The sequence below is a fragment of the Podarcis erhardii genome (genome assembly GCF_964252035.2).
Source record: "Podarcis erhardii genome assembly, chromosome: 1".
NCBI classification, from domain to species: Eukaryota; Metazoa; Chordata; class Lepidosauria; order Squamata; family Lacertidae; genus Podarcis; species Podarcis erhardii.
In genome coordinates, this window is record NC_138497.1 from 11343439 (window position 1) to 11366485 (window position 23047).

The 23047-nt window shown below is 43.5% G+C and overlaps 1 protein-coding gene across 1 annotated transcript in view; it reads left to right on the forward strand.

The window, feature by feature from the left end:
- BRF1 (BRF1 general transcription factor IIIB subunit) overlaps positions 1-23047 on the forward strand; it is a gene marked incomplete at its 5' end in the record, with an annotated part of 190627 nt that overhangs the window by 18784 nt on the left and 148796 nt on the right. The window contains one exon of the mRNA XM_081861258.1: positions 13562-13735. Within this exon, the coding sequence (XP_081717384.1) occupies positions 13562-13735 (174 nt within the window). The remainder of the gene's footprint in view (positions 1-13561; positions 13736-23047) is intronic.

The window sequence follows — 23047 nt, forward strand, 5'->3', positions numbered from 1 at the left end:
CGTCACACTGTTGGCTCATGTCAAGTTTGTGGTCAACCAAGACTCCTAGATCCTTTTCACATGTACTGCTCTCAAGCCAGGTGTCACCCATCTTGTATTTGTGCCTCTCATTTTTTTTGCCCAAGTGCAATACTTTACATTTCTCCCTATTAAAATTCATCTTGTTTGTTTTGGCCCAGTTCTCTAATCTGTCAAGGTCGTTTTGAAGTGTGATCCTGTCCTCTGGGGTGTTAGCCACCCCTCCCAGTTTGGTGTCATCTGCAAATTTGATCAGGATGCCCTTGAGTCCATCATCCAAGTCGTTGATAAAGATGTTGAATAAGACCGGGCCCAAGACAGAACCCTGTGGCACCCCACTAGTCACTCTTCTCCAGGATGAAGAGGAACCATTGATGAGCACCCTTTGGGTTCGGTCAGTCAGCCAGTTACAAATCCACTGAGTGGTAGCATAGTCAAGACCGCATTTTACCAGCTTCTTTACAAGAATATCATGGGGCACCCTGTCAAATGCCTTGCTGAAATCAAGGTAGGCTACATCCACTGCGTTCCCTTCATCTACCAGGCTTGTAATTCTGTCAAAAAACGAGATCAGGTTAGTCTGACATGACTTATTTTTCAGAAATCCATGCTGACTATTGGTGATCACAGTATTCCTTTCTAGGTGCTCACAGACTGTTTGCTTAATATTAATCAAACCTGTCCAGTTACTGTAGGCTAAGTGCCTCCAGTGGTGTCTCCTGGACTTTAAACAAGGGTGATTGTTAGCCTCTGATACTTACAACAACAAAGGACTTGTTAATGGGAGGGCTATTGCCGTATATTGAGTCAGATCATTGGTAGTCTAGCTCAGTATTGTCTTCACTGACATGCAGCGGCTCCCCAGGACAAAGCTAAATGATAAAGCAGCCACCAGGTGACCTTTCCTGAGGTGGGAGATTCTGAAGTCCTGCCTGCCCCCCTGCTCTTGCTTCTGAACCTTTCTCCAGCTTCACTGCTTGGTTAACTCTGAGGTTTCCTCTGAGTTTGGAAATTTCATATTGGTTGGAACCTTCCTTTAAATACAAACTGAAGCTGAGTTTCTGAGGATGTCAGATTAGGCACCAGGTATACTGTATGTGTTTTGAATTCTGGTGCTGAGGAGACTCTTGAGAGTCCCATTGACTGCAAGAAGATCAAACCTATCCATTCTTAAGGAAATCAGCCCTGATGCTCACTGGAAGGACAGATCTTGAAGCTGAGGCTCCAATACTTTGGCCACCTCAGGAGAAGAGAAGACTCCCTGGAAAAGTCCCTGATGTTGGGAAAGATGGAGGGCACAAGGAGAAGGGGACGATAGAGGACGAGATGGTTGGACAGTGTTCTCGAAGCTACCAGCATGAGTTTGACCAAACTGCGGGAGGCAGTGGAAGACAGGAGTGCCTGGCGTGCTCTGGTCCATGGGGTCACGAAGAGTCGGACACGACTAAACGACTAAACAACAACAATACTGTATGTGTAGTAAATGTGAGGACCAGCAGTGAATTTTTGCTTCTTTCTGAGTTGTACTAAGACACTCCTAAAATAAGCTCTTTGGTCGGACAGAGGAAGCTGCCTTTGTCCATTGATCCATCTATCTCACTATTGTCTATTTTACATGATTTGGCAGTAGCTTGCTAGGATTTCAGACAGGACTCTTTCCCAGCCCTACATGGGATCTCATGCAAGTAAAACACATGCTTTGAACACACCTTTAGCCCTTATTTAAGTTGGGACAAGCTTACTTTTATTCCATGCTAGTAGAGGAGTGTTGTAATTCCTATAAGAGAGGCTGTATCATGGAGCAGGATATAGTGACTGTGCTCAGTAGCTCCCGTTCTTTGGTGCGTAGGGGAAGACCTGAGATGTACAATAGTTTGCTGGCGATTCAGAGACAGGGCGGCTATGGAGGACTGATGCCACTGCCAAAATAGCCGCAGCACGCACCTTGCATTAGTGACCACTTGTTTGTGATTCCCTGTGCACTAGTCTGTAGGCCAGGGCGGGGAGGGGGAAGGAGGAGATAATATCTGATCCACCTCCATTAACCCTTCTCAGTTTGCTTTGTAGACATGGCAGGTGTTTTTGCCAGTGGTTTCTGCAGTGTGTTTCCACAGTGTGCCATTTTCTCACCCAGGTCTGTTAAGCCATAGCATTTTTTCTCACGCTGGATGCACTTTTCTCTCTTCATTATGCTGGGAGTCTACAAAATAAAACATTTATTTTGGCACCATATCCCTGGAAGGAGCTTCTCTTGAAATTCTGGGCTGGAATTGACTCGGCGTTCTAGCGGTGCCTGTGCATATGTAAGAAACGGAGGGGGAAGAACGCAGCCATGGCACTTGCAACCCTTCCCTTTTGAAGGGGAAGGAAGGTATTTTGTGTTCTGTTCTTTGGCTTGAGTTCACGTGAGTGGGAGGATTTGTAGAAATGTTCTGTTTATTAGCTGGTTGCAGCAGATGAGTAAGTGCAGTTTTTGTTTGAAATTGCTGCAGCCTTATGCAATTTTTCTTCTTCAGCATTTGTGCTGTGAAAATCACAGGAGGGAAAAAAATATATCCCAGTCTCAGATTGTTTCCGATTCCAGATACACAGAACTGTCTCCACTCGTTTGTGCTGCCACTGAATGCCAGTTGCTAGGAATCACAGGTGAGGAGAGTGCTGTTGCACTTGTGTCCTCCTCCTAGGCTTCCGATAGGCCTCGTGAGAAGAGGATGCTGGGCTAGATGGGCCATTGGCCTGATTCATCAGGCTGTTCTTATGTTACATTAAGTTTATATGCTGTTTAATAAAAGCAACCCACTGAGCCTGTATTTTCTTGTTCCTTTAAAGCCACACACACAAAGGGACCTGCAAATTACGGGCTTGGGAGCATCATGCTAGTTTCTACTAGGTAGCTGGAAAGTCCAGGTCCACCGTGATAGCACAATAACATTTTATTAATTTATCAATACAGACAGGGATATTGACTTTTTGCCCCTCAGTACCTCTGTCGGCACTTAGCTACTCCTCTGCGCTGTATCATTATGTGAAGCTGATGGCTCACAGAATCGTAGAGTTGGAAGGGACCCCAAGGGTCATCTAGTCCAACTCTGTCTCCAGGCAAACCCACGGATGAGTCAGGGGGAGTCTGACAGTTATCCCAGTCCTTCCCCACTGTGCCCACAAGCAGTGACTAGGTATGCCCGCTTGTGGTAGTCAGGGTGGAGTGACGGCCAGCCTTCCCCACCTGCTCACTTGCCCAGCAGCAGCGTTGTAATGGACCATCCTGGAAGGGGAACCTCCTTGCTCATCAGTGGGCTTACCGGTCTGTGCTGTTGTAATGATTTGTCCAAGCCTGAACGTCCATGCATCAGTAGAGGGGGAAGTGGCTGTGGGGTGGGGTGTTGCAGGGTAAAAAAGCAGGCAAGGGGAGGGTTGAGCTCTGTTTTCTAGCCTGTTCTGAATCTGCTTTGCCTAAAAGCAGCATCCATTAGGAGTTTTATTATATGTGGTTGCAAGTAGCATGTAGTTCATCTTTTAAGAGCGAATGGTTTCAAGTCATTGCAATCCATGTTCTTGAAGCTGGAATCTGACTTGGAACAGTTTGAGGGTTATTCAGGAGGTCCTTTTGTTCTGAGGTGCATGATCTTCTTTTGCAGCTTAACACATTTTTATTATTAAGAATTTTTATTTTCTCTGAAAATTTCCAGTCTTGGGAATCTTTTGTGCTAGAACAAAGGGAAGAAAAAGGCATGATGGGGGCTGCCTTTTAAAGGGAAATTAACCAGTGCAGAATACAACAAAGCTGTGGGCTAATTATAGTCAAATCAGTTGATTTTTTTTGTTTTTTGTTTTTCTAAGAAGCTGCACTGCACTCGTGAGGCTTATGAATCTTTTCCACAAACCAAAATAAGCGAGGAGCAGGGAAAGGCTATATAGCTAAATCATTCAGATTCTTATTAACACAAAATGCACTGTGTGTAGTTGGTGATCGTTGCATGAAAACAACAGGAATTTAGGGAAACGCAAGCTCTGGGCATTGTGGTTTATCATAAGCATTAAGCATTTCCTTTGCCCGGTTTGCACAACATTATGCCAAGTTACGACTCATTGAGACCATGTCGTGTGAATGTATGGCAGAGATGCTCACAACTGCCCTGATCATCTCCAGTCCTTTTTTCTGCTGTGCTAAGCCAAGGGCCTTGTGCTTAAATTGTCTCCTATTAGCCATGAGCTGTAGCCCCTGTTGATGATCAGTTAGGAGACAGCTTACCCATGAGTCCTGGTTTGGGGAACATGTGAAGCCAAACCTTGGCCTTTCATGGAGGGTGCCACTGCCACTGCAACTGCGTGGAGATTTTTGGGCACCAGGTTGGTGACTACAGTTTAAAAGCCTCTGCCTTAGTCCATAGTTAATCCCATTTCCATTTCCACTATGTGTGTTTCTCCTTCTTGAATATTGGGACAAGTGAATTGTTGGAAGAGCAAACTATGCCCTTTTAAAATGTGGAGATTTTTTTGGGGGGGGGCGTTATTGGGTTGGTGTTATTTTGATTATGGATTTTGTGGTTTTATATTTTGATCTCATTCTGTAAACTGCCTTGAGACCTGCGGGTATAGGGTGGTATATAAATTCAATAACCTACAACAACTACAGTCAAGCAATGTAGTTGAGATCATAGAGTTGTAGAATTGTAGTATTGGAAGGGACCCTGAGGGTAATCTAGTCCAACCCCTGGCGAATAGATATTCCATTGTGGTGACTGTAACCTAGATTTAAGGTGCCATTTGTTCCTAGCTTATATATCTGAGTTTATAATACTGGAAGTGTCAGGGAACTGCCATCAGGGCCGGAGGGAGAGAGCGGGCTCCAGAGGGATTCCAGAGAGCGTCCCGGGATGGGGAGAGGCAGCCCATCTTCTGGGGAAGGGAATCAGCGTAGCACCAGTGGAGAAGGGGGGCAGATGGGGGAATTGGCGAGGTGGTCCCATGACTCCTCGCCGGGGACCAGCGGGGAGAGCACGGGTCCTCCGCTGCCCACACCCTCCTTGCGCAGAAGGCTTCCGCGCAGGGAGAGTAGGCGGAGGCTAGGCGTCAAAGAGCTTCTTTGCTGGAAGAAGTTCAAGAAACCCCCACTGACGGATTCTGCCAGCGATTGAGACAGCCACGGGCGAGTGGCTGTCCGGACAGAAAAGCTTCACTCAGCCAACCCAGCCAGGTGTGGCGCCGGTTTACGCACCCCTAGAACCATTACAGGAAGGTTGGTAATACTTTTGGAAATGAGAAAGCTAATTGACTAGTTGAGTCACCATGGAATCTCTTTTTAGAGCAAATTTTGTTTTAGTCAAATGTAATGCAGACAATGTTTTCAAGAAGTTTTAGCTTCTGTAGTCTTCAGTAAGACAGTATTTTTAAGAACATAAGAAGAGCCCTGCTGGATCAGGCCAAAGGCCCATCTGGTCCAGATGCTTATGCAACGGCACTCTGCCCACTTGTGATTTACCAGCAACTGGTATTGAGAAGCATACCGCATCTGTCTGTGGAGGCACGACTATTGTTTTTAATAGCTTTCTTTTTTATCTTGTATTTCTATTTGTGTATTTTCCAATGATATAAACAAGTGCTTTCCTAAGAGCACTGCCAAGCTCTGGTTTAAGTCAGAGTCATTGAAATAAACCTCTGGGAAATTTGGGGAGACCAAAGGCTGAGATTCTGATGGAAAGGCCGGCAAATGGTCTGTAAAATGATCTTAGGCCCAGAGCAGTCATAATGCTCCTGATTTCCTAACTATGGTTAAAAGACTGCGATTGTCCAGAGCAATTCCCCACTCCTTTTACTTTTATTCTTTGCTTTGTTAACTTCGCTCTTGCGTTGATATGAGCACTGATGAAAACCGTAGTTAACACAAAAGACAGTTCCTGCAAAGATCAAGGACTGAAACTTCAGTTAAGGGATGGGGAACTGTGACTGTCCATATATTGTTCCAACTTCCACCATCAAGGTCAGTGGTCAGGGAAGTTGGGAACTATAGTACAGTAACACCTGGAGGGCCACAGGTGTGCAATAACTTCTGCAGTTAAAAACGTGAAGGGCGTAATTGCTGTGGAGGTGAGGTGAAGTTGTGTGCTCCCGGTTTGCAAACCATGATTCTCAGTGGGCCTGATTTACTCTTTGATATGATAAGCCATTTTAGGCGAAGACTGCATGACTCTTAAAGAGGTGGCTTTGGTTCCTTGGTTCTTTTGTGTGCCACCGTGCCCATCTTGCAAAGCCATTCAAAAAGCTTAAATTAATCTTAAAATTAATGGGAATGAGGATAATGTGGAGCTCCAATAGTTGGTTTTCGCTTGTGGCAAGATAGAGCACTCAGATTATGAGATTATTAGATAATCTGGTGCTGTTCATTTGGGGAATGCACCCTACAGTTTAAGAAACCACAAGCTAAGTGGATGGTGCTGGTGTGGTGGGAAGATCTGTAAAAACTTTTGGGACAGCAGTACTTAATTAAAACAACAACAACATTCATGCATTCATATATAGCAGTATTTCAAATGCCATCATCCATGCTTCCCATTATAAACCTCTTTCTCTCATCCATTCCTGAAGCAGCGTATATGATCATAGAATCATAGAATCATAGAGTTGGAAGAGGCCACAAGGGCCATCGAGTCCAACCCCCTGCCAAGCAGGAAACACCCTCAGAGCACTCCTGACATATGGTTGTCAAGCCTCTGCTTAAAGACCTCCAAAGAAGGAGACTCCACCACACTCCTTGGCAGCAAATTCCACTGTCGAACAGCTCTTACTGTCAGGAAGTTCTTCCTAATGTTTAGGTGGAATCTTTTTTCTTGTAGTTTGGAACCATTGCTCCGTGTCCGCTTCTCTGGAGCAGCAGAAAACAACCTTTCTCCCTCCTCTATGTGACATCCTTTTATATATTTGAACATGGCTATCATATCACCCCTTAACCTCCTCTTCTCCAGGCTAAACATGCCCAGCTCCCTTAGCTGTTCTTCATAAGGCATTGTTTCCAGGCCTTTGACCATTTTGGTTGCCCTCCTCTGGACACGTTCCAGTTTGTCCGTGTCCTTCTTGAACTGTGGTGATGATAGTGTTGTTGCACTTAAACCCCCCCACTATGATGATAGTGTTGTTGCACTTACCCCCCCCCCCCGGCACAATCTTTAGCCAGATTTACCTAGCGGGAGACTTGACTATTGTGAATAAACACTGCTCTTGCAGATGTTTCTACTTCAGTAGTAGTGGATAAATGATCTTTGAAGGCATAGAATGTTGCTCACTAATTGGACTTTGTGTAAGGTATGTCCTATGGGGCACCATTTTCAGATTTAGATATACGTTGAATAAGTGTCTGCTCTGAAGTGTGACTCCAAACAGGACCAATTAGAATGCTCCTCCAAGCAAGGCTCTAGATCAGAAGATGACTGAAGCAAAAGACAATGGCTTGGGGGCTGTGAAAAGTAATTCAGTGCCCTGATGAATAACTTATGTCTTGAAAGAAGGATCAGACAATTCCTTGGCTCTGGAGCAATGCCTATCTTGATGCATAAAATGGATGTGCTGTTGGCATGGTGTTTCAGAAGTTGGCATAATTCTAGTATATCCTAGTAGAAGAATCCTCACAAATATGTAAAGAAACCCAAGCAAACCTGATACGGTAAAATATATTGTATGTCTTTTTGGAGATATGTTGGAATTCTGAGACTTTGAATCACATACCACCACCTTGCAGTGTTTCCTGCTGCAACTTTTATTTATTTAAGACATTTTTAATACTGTTTAATTATTCACATTTCTAAGTGGTATGCATAAACACAGTTTACAGAAATGGGGACAGTAAAACCATGAAAATTGACTATAAGACGCCTTCTGGAACAAGAAAGTCTTTTGTCACGTGCCTGAAGTTTAGCAAGGAGGGTGTCTGTCTAATCTCTGTTGGAATGGAATTCCACAGGCTTGGGTCCACTACACTGAATGCAAGGTTTCTGGTAGTTACGGGTTGTGCATCTGAGCCATCGGAGCTGTGTATTTTTCTGCTGGGACAGAGCTCTTATTCCAGCCAATCCATATGTATTTTGGTTGCAGCAAGTGGAGGGAAAACAGGGCTCACTCTCATACTTGTCTTCCATCCTAGATTGGCATGCCAAACATTTTAAAATTACAATGTTTTGCGCGTTGCCTTAGATACACCTGTGGAAGACGATTGATCATCACCATCATTATTAATAACAATCTTATTACCTGTGAGCGTTATCTTCTATGGTTGAATTGCTTCCTGAACTGTGGATGGTCCCAATTTTTTTGTTCACAGCAGTTCCCCAACCCCCAGATTACACCTAGCCTTGGTTTGCAGTCAAAGTATGTGGTTTCCACTGACATTATTCCTCCTCCCCTGCCCCAGAGATAGCCTGAACTTCAGAGACACTTGGAAGGCAGTGAGAAAGAAGCCACATTTTATCTGAGTTTCTCTGTAGTACACTGTCAAGTCAGGGATGGACCCCCGCCCTTCTGCTGAGCCTGAAGGGAACTTGTCCCTGATGTTGTAATGAGCTTCAGAGACATGTGGAATCAGTGAGATTTCTCATTTTATCTGACTGTCCCAGGCCCAGCTCAGAAGCTTCTCTTCGACTTTTCCTCTTCCCTCAGGAAGGTTGCAGGTTGCAGTGCATCCTCTCAGGAAACTCTCCATGGTAGGTTATAATAGGTACTAGAAGTTAGCAACTGGTCCAGGGTTACCCAGTGAGGTTTATAGCAGAGTTCGGATTTGAACGGATGCCTCCCTGGTCATAGTTCATTACTCTACCCACTTACTCTCAGTGAACAGCTGGACATGCTATGTACCCCCGTGCTCGATGCTAGCAGAAGCCCTGACCTTTTGTTTGGAAGTTACTGAGGTGCAATATATAAAGCGCTTTTCATGGTCCCCGAGGACAGGATTTCCTCAAAAGTCTGTGTTGGCTTTTCTAGGCTTACTGACTCTCACCTTAATTGGGCTGTTTCTCTGCCCTGGTCTCCAGTCGGGGGGGGGGGGGGAATACACTTGATCTTTTGCTGTCAGTGCTGTCACTCCTTAAAGCTGTAATTCCCCGTTATGATTGCTGCTTAGTTTCCACACCCTTCAATGCCTAGTGGTTGACAGATTGAAGCTCTCTGGGCCTGCAGGGAATACAGCTTTATTAACCACTTGAGAGAGAGCTCATTGGAGTGAAGAGGATGATCCGGAGGCTCTAATCTAGGCGTCCTGTTGATGAAGCTTTGCAGTCTTGCTGAATTGTCTGTTGTGCTGATGTATTGAGGTGTCATCACACCGTCACAGTGCAAACGTAGTTGCGTGTTTCAGATTCCTACGAAACACTGAACTTGAAGTACTGTTGGTCTGAACTCGGCACTCGGTAGCTAATAGCATGTTTCTATTAATTCATTTCACAGCTTCTCATTATATGAGGCAGGCCTGTACTGGTCCTTCAGCAAGTTAAAATTATCTCCCCTTTTGATTATTAATGCAAGTGTTCTTTCGTGGTGGTGAAGGTGAAATCAGGGTTTGGGCTTCTACAGATGGCCAGGCCACCTGGGTCTTCTCTACGGCCTGCTTAGTTGGTGTGCCATGAGCCAGGATTGTAAAACTATTCCAGTTTTCTGGAAACCGGTTCCACATTTTTATCACTGCCCTGCTTGGACAGCAGCTAAAAAAGACAAGCTGAAACGAGGTACGCGTAAAGGAGTCCAAACTTTGCCAAAACAAATGTAAACGGAGACAGTTGTAAGTGAAAGTAGAATGAGGAACGTCGTGCTGAATCACTAAAACAATAAACAATTACTTTTAATACACCAAAAGCAGAAAATAGGGAGCAAATTGGGACATTAGATGAAAAAGATGTGAAAAGATGACATACCGTATTTTTCCGTGTATAAGACGTAGGTCCCCCCCCCCTTAAAAAATAATGTTCAAAATTTGGGGGCATCTTATACATGGGGGCCATCTCCCCCCATTTTCTTAAATCGGAGTCCCCCAAAATAGGGGGCATCTTATACATAGGGGCATCTTATAGACGAAAAAATACGGTAATTTGTATAAACAAAATCACTTTGCTGTCATTGGGAAATGGTTACTGGTGACATAATGTGCTTGAACTTTCAATGTATGCCACGCTATATTTTACTCACTCACTCGCTCACCCGCCTGCCCACCCACCCACCCATACCCCTAGTCCAAAGGGCTGCCACACAGTTTACAATCTGCAAAATTAAAATTGCTCTGTTTTGCTTGTAGAGCCAGACAGAAGAAAGCAGTGTTTCATTATACTCCAGTGCTAAATTACGGTATTTCTTATTCCCCTGAGCATAGGGAAAAAGAAGGGTTTACTAAGCATTACAAAACTGGTATTGAGAAAGTGCTTCTGTTTAGGAATTAGCACGCAGCCTGGTGGGCATAATGTAGTAATCATAGTATGTATTTCTGCTGTTGGTGCATGTAGTGTATGCACACTGGGAAGCTCCAGCTCATTGCAGCTGCCTGCCATATCTGTATGTAGCAAAATACATGGAATCATTGAACTGCACATGTATGTGATCACATCAGTATTTACATGCTGGTTGCATGCCAGTTCCAGCTTTGTATTGCTTTTCATCTCGCAATTTCATAACGTTTGAAGCCGCCACAAGAGAATCAGCTGCACTGTGCCCTGCAGGAGCAACTTCTTTTTGTGTATGTGTGTGGGGGGTTAAGATCAGAGTACGGATTATGTTTGTTAAAGAGGCTTAGGAATTAAAAATAATGGTGGGTGCACTATGCTCCTTTGTAGGGAAATTAAAAACATAGTTGCTGATTAACCTGCACATCCCATTTTAATTATAGCCAGGCACAGCCTGTTCAGGATAGTTAATTTATGTGGGTTAGAGACCAGTGCAGCACTGGCACATCTGCAAGCAATTTAATTTAATTTAATTAGCAAAATGGTGCTAGATTGGGCATTTGGCAATTGGGGTTTGGGATTGGCAGCACTATGGGCATTGCTCATGTCGGAAGACGGCACTAACAAAGTCTAGTTTCTCGCAGTTCAAAAATGATGCACGTACAGACAAGCATACAGAGAGAGACACCAGGTGGTTCTGTGAAAGCTTTGTTGGCTTTAATCAAAACGATTCATTGTGGAAAAAGTCCCATGAATAATTCCCCATGTTTCTGGCACCAGCTTTGATCTGATTCGGAGTACACAAGGCACTTTTTAGATTACATATTAAAATTATATATGTGAGCTTTGTCGGCAACAGTTTATCAGCTTGGATTGGAAAAGCAAGATCTTGAGCATCCTGTGTTGACCAAATAATATTTAGTACAGTTCAGGAATCGAGATAGGTCTTTCTCCACATCTCTAGTCAGTCTTATCAAGTGCAGTTTGTAATTCTCAGGGCAAAGCTCACTTCCCCTGTTTATAACGGGTATAACACAGGCCAGGGATTGGGTTTCTTCAAACAAATTTGATAGGCAATGCAGGCGACAGAGAAAGCCTACTGAATGTAATGGGGGATGTTGAATTTATAGATTAATGTATCCAGGGAAGGGATGCAGCGTACTGGTAGATCTTACTTTTAGATTTAAAAGGTTCCAGCTTCAATCCCTGGCATCTTCTGGTAGGGCTGGAAAGGATTTGTGACTGAAATCCTGGAGAGATCCTGCGAGACAGGCCAGGCATAGGGAACATGTTCCTGGATTTCCCATAAGCCCAGCCAACATGGGCAATGGTCAGGGATGAGGGTAGTTGGAGTCCTATAATATTTGGAGTGCCTCTGTTTCCCAACCCCAATATAACCCCTGGTATAAAGGATCAGTGGTGTTAAGCAGATTTCTGAGCCCTTATGAGCATAGCTTTTAGATCACATAAAATATTACTGGTTGTGGTGGAAGATTTGTTATCTTGGCCCCTCGGACATAGGACACATATGGAAGGTTGCGTTATGAACTGACCCTATAAGAGCTTATCTGCCATATGCTGGCTACTCTATGCCTGGTGTTATAGGTGCTTTGATAGGCAGTCTGGAAGAAGAAGCACAAAGTAATGCACATGGACACAGTGTTTTCATTTCCCCGACAAGTCTGGTGTTGTCATCATGTGCTTAGTTTAAACTGTTGAACAAGCCACATGGCAAACTTCTCTCCCTGCATGGAAATGTTATTTGTTTCTAATATCCCCATGAAACTTTAATGTTCTGCATGTTTCCTGTAACAACACATGGCAGAAACATTTTTCTTACATATTGAACCTATGCTCTACTCATTGGCCGGTCAATAAATACCATACTTACTTTACCCTGTTCTTCTATAACTACTCTCCTTCAATTTGGGCTTGTGCTCTTGCCACAGTTTCCTGCAGCTGAAGTGTTTATTAGCATGATGTGCCTGTGCTATGCTTTCCACAACTGTATCACCAGCTGTGTCATATCCTCTTATGAGTCATCTAAAGGGCTTCAAACAAAGCAATAAGGTGCATCCGTCTTCTTGAAGCCACAACTTAATCTTTGTAATCTGGCAGCTGAGCTCTCCTCAAATGTGATTTGCAGGAAGTACTTCCACAGCAGTGGCGAACTTAGAGGGCACATCTTTTTCTATGGCCAGATTTCCTCAGTTGTGGTTTTGCCTTGTTTGCGGTCAGGGGACCTGCATGAGCAAGAATGTGCTTTGCCAGGTTTTTGGTGAACTGAAAACTTTTACTTTTCTTTCAAATTAACGTGGAATGTCTTCTGTTTGCAATTTGGAGACATGCACTTACACTGAGGGCATTGTTCACTCTCTTCGGAATAGCGTATCTGTACATTTATTCAGATGAAAACAGTCCTGCTTCTTAACAAACCTTTGGCTTATCTATTTGAAGCCATGGGTGGTGGTGGAATCACACAATCTGGTTTTATTTTTTTGGGAGCAGTGGGGAAATAGACAATTGGGGGGCGGGGACTGAAATGCAGGCTTATTTATCATCCAACCTAAACTTATTTCTCTAATAGGTTAAAAATCTATCATTTATAGTAGCACATATTTGGCACATATATGAATTTTATGCTATGCACATCTACTCAGAAGTAAAATCCATTCTTTTTAGTGTAGCTTAAGCTTGGGCAAGTGAATATACCCACTATCGGAAAGAAAGAATGTGCTACAAATTGTTGTACCCTATGCTATCTAAGTGGATATATATGAGTTTGTGGGGGTTTTTTGTGATCTGCGGGCAGCACTGCAGAAATTCTTAATTGATTCAGGTGTTGTACATATTTAACACTGTACATAGTTTTAAGTAAAAATCTTTATACTACCCATATTGAGTGAACACAACCCCTTCTTGGGTGCAAATTATATAGTATCTGAGAAAGAGAGAGGACCTAGTGGCTTTAAAAGTTTTAACTTCTTATTTTATAACAAAACAACCCCCTACCCAAAAGTATAGAGCAACCAAGTTGACTTGAATTCATAGTGTAAGTATGCTTTGCAAATGGTGTATTATTATTATTATTATTATTATTATTATTATTATTATTATTATTCTCTTGAAAGGAAAACGGCAGATCCATCATTTGGGGAACCAACTGCAACTGAATCAGCATTGCCTTGATACAGCCTTCAATTTTTTCAAGATGGCCGTGAGCAAGCACTTAACCCGAGGGAGGAAGATGACCCATGTGATCGCTGCTTGCCTCTACCTGGTGTGCAGAACAGAAGGCACTCCACGTATCCTTTCACTGCTGCTTGAATATTTTGGGGGGCATTCCTTGGGCTGTTTGAGGGCTTAACTCTTTTGTGCTAATTCACTATTAAGTCCATTTTTGTACACTTTAATCTTGTCAAGCATCGAAGAAAACTCCAGGAAAACATTTTGTCTTCAATAAAAGTCAATGGTGAAATTGGTAGGGATTGTCCGATTTAATCTATAGTTGAATAGGGTGCCCTAGCCTGTAGGGGAGGGGCATGAACGGACCTCCCCCCCCCCGCCCCTTTGTATTAGATCAGGCCACAATGTGTTTATTCCACATTTCAGGTCAGCTCACTGATTCTATGCACTGAGTGGGTATTTTTTTTAAAATAAACAATTAAATGTGCCTATTTACTAGCTGTGTATGCCAAAATATAGTGACAACAAATTATATTTGCAACAATACAGTGTACAGGTAGCTTTCATCTTAAGCGAGGGTTTGATTTGGGAGGTTCACTCGTAAATGCAAAATTGCATATAGCCAGGAACCTCAGGAAACCCCTTCCAAGTTGCCAACCCCCCTTCCAAGATGGAAGAAAGTGTCCCAGAGCCCCCTCCCCTTCTTCCCAAAGCCTGGTAAGCAAGGAGAACCCACTGGATGTGGTTGGGGGGTGGACAGTAAATAAATGGAGAGCAGGACCTCTCCATTTATTTATTTCACCCACCCATGCAAAACTGTGATGATGTAAATAAAAGCAGCGTAAGATGCATTTCATTTTGATTAAAGCCAAAAAAACAGGCCTTTGAATCTTCCCACTCTGCTGAGCAGGCAAACTGTCTTTCACATTTTGTACCCATTTCCACCTTAACTTCATGATCCTGGTGTTCTTTTCTGGTGTACCATTTTCTTGGGAATGTTTATTTTTTTTCACATTAGTGATGTTTGTTATTTTCGGCTTCCTGCTCACGGAACAAACAAACAAACAAACAAACAAACAAACAAACAAACAAACAAACAAACAAACAGTGATCTGGGGTTCATACCACATGACAAGTGCAATGTGCTAACAAACCCAGTATATTGGATTCCTTTTACTCCTTAGAATTTCAGGTCCACATTGGTAGAAGGAAATACTTCCTCAGGCGGACCAGGAATGAGCATGTGCCTCCTTCAGCAGGGTTACGCTACTTCTATCCTTTGTTAGCCTGTTAGAATATTATGCAGTTTCCCTTATTGTCTAGGTAATATGTTGTGTAAACCTTAGACTTAGCTCAAGGGAGATGAACCCATTCAGCCCTTCTTGGACCACGTTTGACAGGCGGGACATCACAATGGTGTCATGACTTGGCTTACCCATGGCACTTTGAAAAGTATGTGAAGTCAGGTGTGGGGCAGGCTGGGCTGAAACAGCCTTGTGGGCCAAATGGAGTGGTCTGTCAGGTCTAATGAAGCCCACAGGTCAGAGGTTCCTTGCCTTAGAGGGGGTAGCAGAGCACAGTGTTTGGGATAAGAATGAAAAAGAACAAAAATACCGAAAATCCAACGTGAATCACAATATTTAAAGTAAACAGAAGATGAAAATGCATACGACAGTTCTGACAGCAAATTGAGTGCTGAAGTAAGAGTTGAAGAAGGTTTCTTTAACCACAGTAGAGCAAAAAAGGCAAGCTCCTGGCTGCAGAAATAGAAATACCCAACGTTCAGTATAAAGCTGCTTTCTTTTTAATGAAAACAAAACAAATTCCTTCCAGTAGCACCTTAAAGACCAACTAAGTCAGTTCTTGGTATGAGCTTTCGTGTGCATGCACACTTCTTCAGATACACATTTCTTTTTAATGGTTTGCATGTTTAATGGTTTCGTGTGCATGCACACTTCTTCAGATACACATTTCTTTTTAATGGTTTGCAGCAGAGCAACTATATAATATAATGAGAAACATGTTTACATTTTCAAAGGGCAAAAAAGGTTGAAGAGTATGTTAAATTAACATTTTCAGCATGTTCAAAGTTTAGCTCTCAAGAAAACGTTTATAAAATGGAAAGAAATAGACAAAAAGCTCAACATAAGAAATAGATTAAAGTGTAGGGAGGCATTCAGTGAAGTAGTTCCCTTAGTGCAAGGATTTCCAATTGTGCAACAGAACTTCATCGCCTTCTCCCCGTGTGCCCCCCCTCCCCAAATTTGCTCTTGAAGGTTTGTGGCAACCCCAGAACAGATTTATGGGTATATGGAGGAAACAGAGAGAGGGTAAGTTCTGTTCTACAGCCACAAGTCTTAGCACTAACAAAAATACTGAAAACTTCTAACTCTTCCCTGACACTTCATTACATACTACCCATCGTTTCATGATACTGGGTGTTGTTAGTATTTATTAAATCTGTATACTGCCCTTCACCCAAGGATCACAGGGTGGTTTACAACATTAAAAAAAATGAGAACACAGAATCCATAATAAAACAAAAGCAAACCAATACCCCCCCCAAAAAAAACATATTTAAAAGGACGTAGAATGTTCAGTCAGCTAAAGGCCTGGTGGTAGAGGAACGTTTTTGCCTGGCTGCTAAAGATATGTAATGAAGGTGCCAGGTGAGCCTCCCTGGGGGAAGGGAGCCATGGGGGGGGGGAAGGCCCCTTCTTGAGTTTAAATTTACAAAAATGAAATGCCATTGTAAATAATACTTGCAAATTGACTAGCATCTTCTGGTTCATGGTCTTTCTAAAGGAGCATTTAGGGCTAAACAAGAAGCCACCCCCTAATAAGGGAGGTTTTTTGGTACAAAAGTTGTAGCAATCTGCTTTCAAGCGTGGGGGGTGGGTCTTTTGAAAAGAGGGTTGCATTTTCCCAGTAATTTCAACATTATATGCAAATAATCTGGATATTATCTACCAGGGTTATTTTTCAAGTTTGTGGGGAATAGGGGGCAGTTAAAAAGAATATGATGGGGCGATGTTTGCCCTTTTTATTCTTTCATCAGCATAAATTGCTTCAGCTTTCCCCTTGTGGTTACCTTGACATTCGGCCCCCAGGACAACGTAGTATGTGTAAGAGACCATCTGGCACAGTGATCTATGTGGGTCTGTTACATAAGCTCAAGCAGTAACTAGAGTGGATAAGTAATTTTGCGTATGTTGTCAGCCTGGGTATATTGGAGTGTTTTCACTTTGGTGGAGTTTCACTTAAATTATGTGCCTGCCTTTTGCTGGATAGGCCCCCTCATTCCTACGAACAAGAACATGTGGTTATAACTGAAAGCAATCCTCAAGAAGGGTTGTGCTCCCCCCTCCCCTTTGTAATATTAAGTACACAGCCAAAATTCCCTGCTGCCTGGGCAGCCAGTTGCATGGAAGCAGATCTGCATAGACTATATATAGCTCAATGCTTTGCATGCAGAAGGTTCCAGGTTCAGCATCACACCAGATAAAAGCATCAGGTTGCAGTGAGTGAAATATTCTGCTAGAAATTCTGGAGAGCTGCTGCTGGTCAAGAGTAGACAATACTGAGCTAAAAAGGTAAAGGTAAAGGACCCCTGACTGTTAAGTCCAGTCACGGACGACTCTGGGGTTGCAGCGCTCATCTTGCTTTACTGGAAGCCGGCGTTTGTCCGCAGACAGTTTTTCTAGGTCATGTGGCCAGCATGACTAAGCCGCTTCTGGCGAAACCAGAGCAGCACACGGAAATGCCATTTACCTGTCTGCTGGAGTGGTACCTATTTATTTACTTGCACTTTTTTGGCATGCTTTTGAACTGCTAGGTTGGCAGGAGCTGGGACTGAGCAACGGGAGCTCACCTCGTCGTGGGGATTCAAACCACTGACCTTCTGATCGGCAAACCCAAGAGGCTTGGTAGTTTAGACCACAGCGCCACCCGCGTCCCTTAATACTGAGCTAGATGGGTGAATAATTTGACCTGGCTTAAGGTTCCCATGAAACCTCCTCCATTACCATATGCAGGTAGTGTTTGGTAAGACACTTATCCATTATGTTTAATGAGATGTACATATGTGCATCAGGTGGCCCTGCTTTCAGACTCCCAGCAGTGCCTAGACTTGGAGGGATAGTGAACTCTATGGGGGATCACAACTAATGCACACAACTCGATGCGGGTGTAGGTGAATTGTGAGATTTGGTCCTGCTAAGGGCAGGAAAGCTGGAGGTGCCTTGTCTGTCTTTTGAGTTTCAAGCCCCTTATAGGTCTGAATCTTAGAAGGAGAATCTTTGAATCTTGGTGAGCTGCAGACTCTCGTTCTCTCACTCTATTGCATCCTGCTGTGGGATTGAATTTAATGAACTAGAAGTTCTTCAAATAAATGAATGCATAATAATACTGACCTGCCTTGCAAGTTTTTAAGGATTACAAAATGCAGATGTCTTCGAATCTCTCTGTTTAAGTGCTAAGTATTCGTATATGATGATAGTGCAAAAAACCTGCACCAAGAGAAGCAGAATTCAATTACGGAAACTAAGCAACCCTCCTGATCAATGTAGGAAATCTAGAATTGATCAACCCAAAGACATGACTGCCTAGCCTTTGCTTGAAGGCCTCTGGCAAATGAGAAATCTCTAGCAAATGCAAAAATTTGCAGGACGCTGAATAATATGCCCATACCAAATTATCTGCTACTTTTGCACTGGTGTGCTCTCCACCCTGCATATAAATTGAGAGAGTCCTTCCAGTAGGGCAAAATGGAAGGCTATAGAATGACTTTTAACAGTAGACTTCTGTACTGCTCTTTAGATTAGCCATAGTTGAGCTGGAATTTTTCACAACATGCAGTGCACATTGTGTTTGTGTGTGTGCATAGATGAAGAATATAATTTTGCCAGATAATACATCGCAAGAAATCAACTCTTATTTAGTGTGGTGTTTACTGATAACTTCTTTCTCATGTGAACATGCATAGCTGCCTTTTCTGGGGTCAGCCTGTCGGTCTCTCTGGCTCAAAGCTCTGGACTCTTGTAGCAGTTCTTTGTGGTCTAGGCAGAGGGTCTTTCTTAGTCCTGCTGCCTGGTATCCTTTGGTAGATGGCAGGGATTAAACCTAGGGATTTCTGCATGCACAGCATGTATTGAACTACTCAGCTGTGAAATGCCCCCCTCCAATTTTGTTTTGTGTTTCTAATGGAAGGGTGACTCTCTGACTTCTTCCTGACCCCGAGCATTGCCCTTCTGCATCATTTGGGTGAATTATATGCAGGAACGTGTGCTGTGATCTTGGCAAGAAAGTGTTTTGATATTGCTGTTGTAAACTCTAACGGAGCAACCCAACCTCACTTGGGAGAGGCTGCACATTTTTAAACTTCTAAGCTACAGGCTGGAACAACTGGTTGTTCTTGCTATTAAGACCAAATTCTGAGTAGGATGTTTTGAAATGCGTGGTAGTCTTGTGTAAGTGTTGCTTTCTTTTTTTCTTTAAAAAAACCTGCCCTTCCTCCAAGAAGTTCGGGATTATGTGCAAGGCTCTCCTCCATTTTATCTTTATACAACAGTAAGGCGGGTGTGATGAGCTGCCAGAGCTTGCCGGTCCTTTGCTAGTACCCAGCCCTCTAAGTAGGCCTGATCAGCGCCGACAGGCACCAGCCAGGCAATGACCCCTGAGGGGACCACATTGGGACTTTGCCTGGAGACTCTCCACCTTTGGGAGAAGAAGGGTGGGACACTCTCCACCAGCTGCTTGATGGCAGAGAAGGAGCCCAGTTGTTGCTTTTTAGGGAAGAAGGAAGGGAGGCGAAGCCCAGTAGAGACACAGGAAACAGTTTGGGCAAACTGGATGCTCACATAAGGTGCTTCTGCAGAAATTGGGGAAAGGTGGTCCTTGCTTCCAGTTGGAGATCTTCACCAGGCCATTCCCCTAAGCCCTGTTGCACATGGTGTGAGAGAGTATACCAATGGCCTGTGTTGATATAGCACCTGCCACTTGCTGGGGAGGCATAGGAGCCCTGGATTTTAGCCTGCCAAGGGCTCTGAGGCAGAAAACCTCTGTCCGTTTTGGAGAAAGAGCCTCCCATGGAACACGGAGGCAGCCCTGGGAGGAACTTACTGACTCGGGGGTTTGGTTTGGCCTGGGAAAAGGAGACATGGATATCTTGAGAAAAGCACAGCACTGAAACAGTACTGAATAAAGCACCTAAAACCAATTAAGAGTCCATGCAAAACCTGAAAACTAAACAGGCACTGCCTGCAGGCTTGCAATCCAATCAGAGAAGAGTCCTGCAAAGAGGAAAGTGAATGAAGGTAAATAAGAGGGGAGGGGCAGTTGGCAAACTCTCTCCATCATCTCACAACTAGAAGATTGGACTGAGTTGTTTTCACTAGGATTTAGCCAACAGATGGCTCACCGTGTGAACTTTTGGTAGACAGGAATAACTGCAGCTGGTGATGGAAAATATGAAGGATGGACCCCCTGTACTCTCAACAAATGGGCTTTAATTTTCCTTTCCACATATGCTGCCGTGTGTATCGTTTTGGAGAGCGAGCGAGCCAGATAAGAATGTTCCCGTGTCACTGAGTAAAAAGAGGGTGTTTCTTCCTAGTGGGAACAGGATACAGGTGCACAATGTGTGCTTGGTGTTTACAAGTTAACCCTCTTCCTCGCACCAGAAGAACAAAGCTGGACAAAATGCTAAATTGTACTTGTAATGTCTGATACAACACTTGACATATTTTTATATTACATTTTTTATCCCTCCTTCCAAGAAGAGCATAGATTTATCCCCCCCTCCATTTTTGCATTAAAAAAAGTAAACCTAATTTAGAGTGGGTACAAATATGCAGTGCTTGGGGCTGAAGTTGCTCTAAGTCAGCTTGCTGAGCAAGGTGGCGTTTCTAGGGGGGTCCACAAATATAAAAACTTGCTTTACTCCCGTCCTCTAACCACACCTGCGGCTTGGGAAGAGGCAGTCTCCTATCTCAGTGTGCTCTGATTATCACATTGCACAAGCTTCTACTTACTTATTTGTATTTATTTATAGGCTGCCTTTTCATAAAATGCACATACCCAAATATGTAAAAAAAAAGCATCCAAAAGCAAGAAAGCTAACAGCAAAAATGATAAAATGCAGCATGTTTTTTAAAACCCCCCCGAAGAAGAATCAGAATATCCCAAAGGGTTGTGCAGGGCACCACCGAAAGTTCTCTAAACTTCAGAGCAATTGAGATAAGGCCCAGCCTCTCTCAAGTATTCCGGAACAGGGATGGCAGGAATTCAAGTTTATAGGACCTACCTCATTTTCTGATTAATTCTAAGGTCTGTCAACCAGCGTCAGGTGCAAAAGAAAGGGCAGGAACACAGACATAAGCTAATAATTAAGGAACAGGCTGCCTCTACATGTGTTCAGCCCAGGAATTGTAATCGGTCTGAAAACCAAGCTCACAATCGTTTCACACAAAAGCCCACTTCTGGTTTTCCTTCCAGCTTCCTTTGTTTTAGCGGCCTAATTTAATGATGGAAGCCTTTTAGTAGTTGCTCTTGGCAGCCAGTTGAGAGTAGTTTAGAAACTCTTGCTGATCCATGACAAATTAGTCAGATATCTACCAGCAGACGCTGATCTAAATTGTGCCCGTGCTTTTTCTGGAGCATATAGTAAGCTTGAAAGAGAGGCAGGAATTTCTTTCACTTGCACTGGGTTAAATCTAAGAAATACCTGAGGGTTTTCTGCTGCTGTTTCTTACTTTCTCCACATACCAGTTCAGTTTAGAGGTTGGGGGCTCCAGGCCAGGGCATGATCTGTGCTTTCTCCTTACGAGAAAGGGTTTGGATATTTGCTTTTGACAAGCTGGTGAGTGGATTTGTGGATTTCTGTGCTTTTCTCTCTGATCTTCAGTGCTTCCACCCAGCGACTTGCCATTCATTCACTTTAGTGAAGGAGATTGAGCTCTGAATGCATAAGGTTTTCTGTATGGTGTTGTCTTCCCCTGCAGACATGCAGAGCCAACTTATGCACATGTCTGCAGGCATTGCCCTATTCATTACCAAGTGGCATTATCTCATTTGAGGCAGTTGAGAGATGCACCCTGATGTGATGATCGTGTAGCGGCATGTTTGGAAAAGCTGTGCAGACATACATATTTTATTCCACTAGTACCACATCTGATTCTGACTGCTTAATATGATTGTATTTATTTTATACACTGGCTGCATTTTAGTAGTGCTTGCAACACCTGAGATTGAAGGTGGGGGTGTCTTTTTAAATGCATTAAAAATACCCTCCATTTATAAGATAAGTAGGAACATTAAGAACATCTAAAAATGTTTAAAAACAGTCACATACCCTCACAGCCAATAATGTCAAGACTACCGGGAGCAGTATCTTTCAGCCATTGTAAGCTTTTAACTTTCTCCTAAAAGTTAGTAATGAGAAAGGCAGGCTCACATCAGCAGGAAAGGCATTTCACAAATGGGGAGCCATCACTAAGAAGCCCCTTGGGCAGAACTTTTCCTGTAGTTGCATCATTTTATTGGGATTCACCTCTCACTGCTGGTATTTAGGTGTCTCCTTAAAACACATTTACAGTGGTGCCTCGCAAGACGAAATTAATTCGTCTAGCGGTTTTTTCGTCTTGCGAAGCAGGCCCATTGACGGCTTAGTGGATTAGCGCTATTAGCGCTATTAGCGGCTTTTAGCGGCTTATTGGCTTAGCGGATAAGCAGATAAGCGGCTTAGCGGCTTAGAAAAAGGGGGGGAGGAGGAAAAAAACCCCACAGGAACTCGCAAGACATTTTCGTCTTGCGAAGCAAGCCCATAGGAAATGTGTTTTGCGAAGCACCTCCAAAACGGAAAACCCTTTCGTCTAGCGGGTTTTCCGTCTTGCGAGGCATTCGTCTTGCGGGGCACCACTGTATGTAGGCCTTTGGCAGCATGTGATTTATTTGTCTGATTTCAGTGGCATTTATTTTGTTTTGTATTGCATACTATGTTTTTAATCTTGTATACCACTTTGAGGCTCGATAAAAATGTCTTAATAAATAACCCTAAGGGTAAGCTGGGCTGAGAGATAGTGACAGGCCTGAGTTGAGCGTCATCATAGCTAAATGTGGGGATTTGAACTCTCTTCTCCCCAGCACTACTCCACCAAATGGGAAGGCAGAGAATTTGCTTCTGAATGGAGGGACATAGTAAGTACAGAGCCCTGTCTTTCCTTGTAGCTACATTTTGGATGCAAGCTGCATCTGAATAGATTGCGATCTTTGTGCCGTGGTGTGCTATGTGAAATTGCGCTGCCAGATCGCAGTCAAACCCACAACAGAGTAGTATGCGAAGAGGACTTGATTACCTCTTTCCCAGCATATTGCTGGCAGTGATTATTTTGCCAGAGGCAAATGATATGTACAATCAGTGCATATTTTTCTTG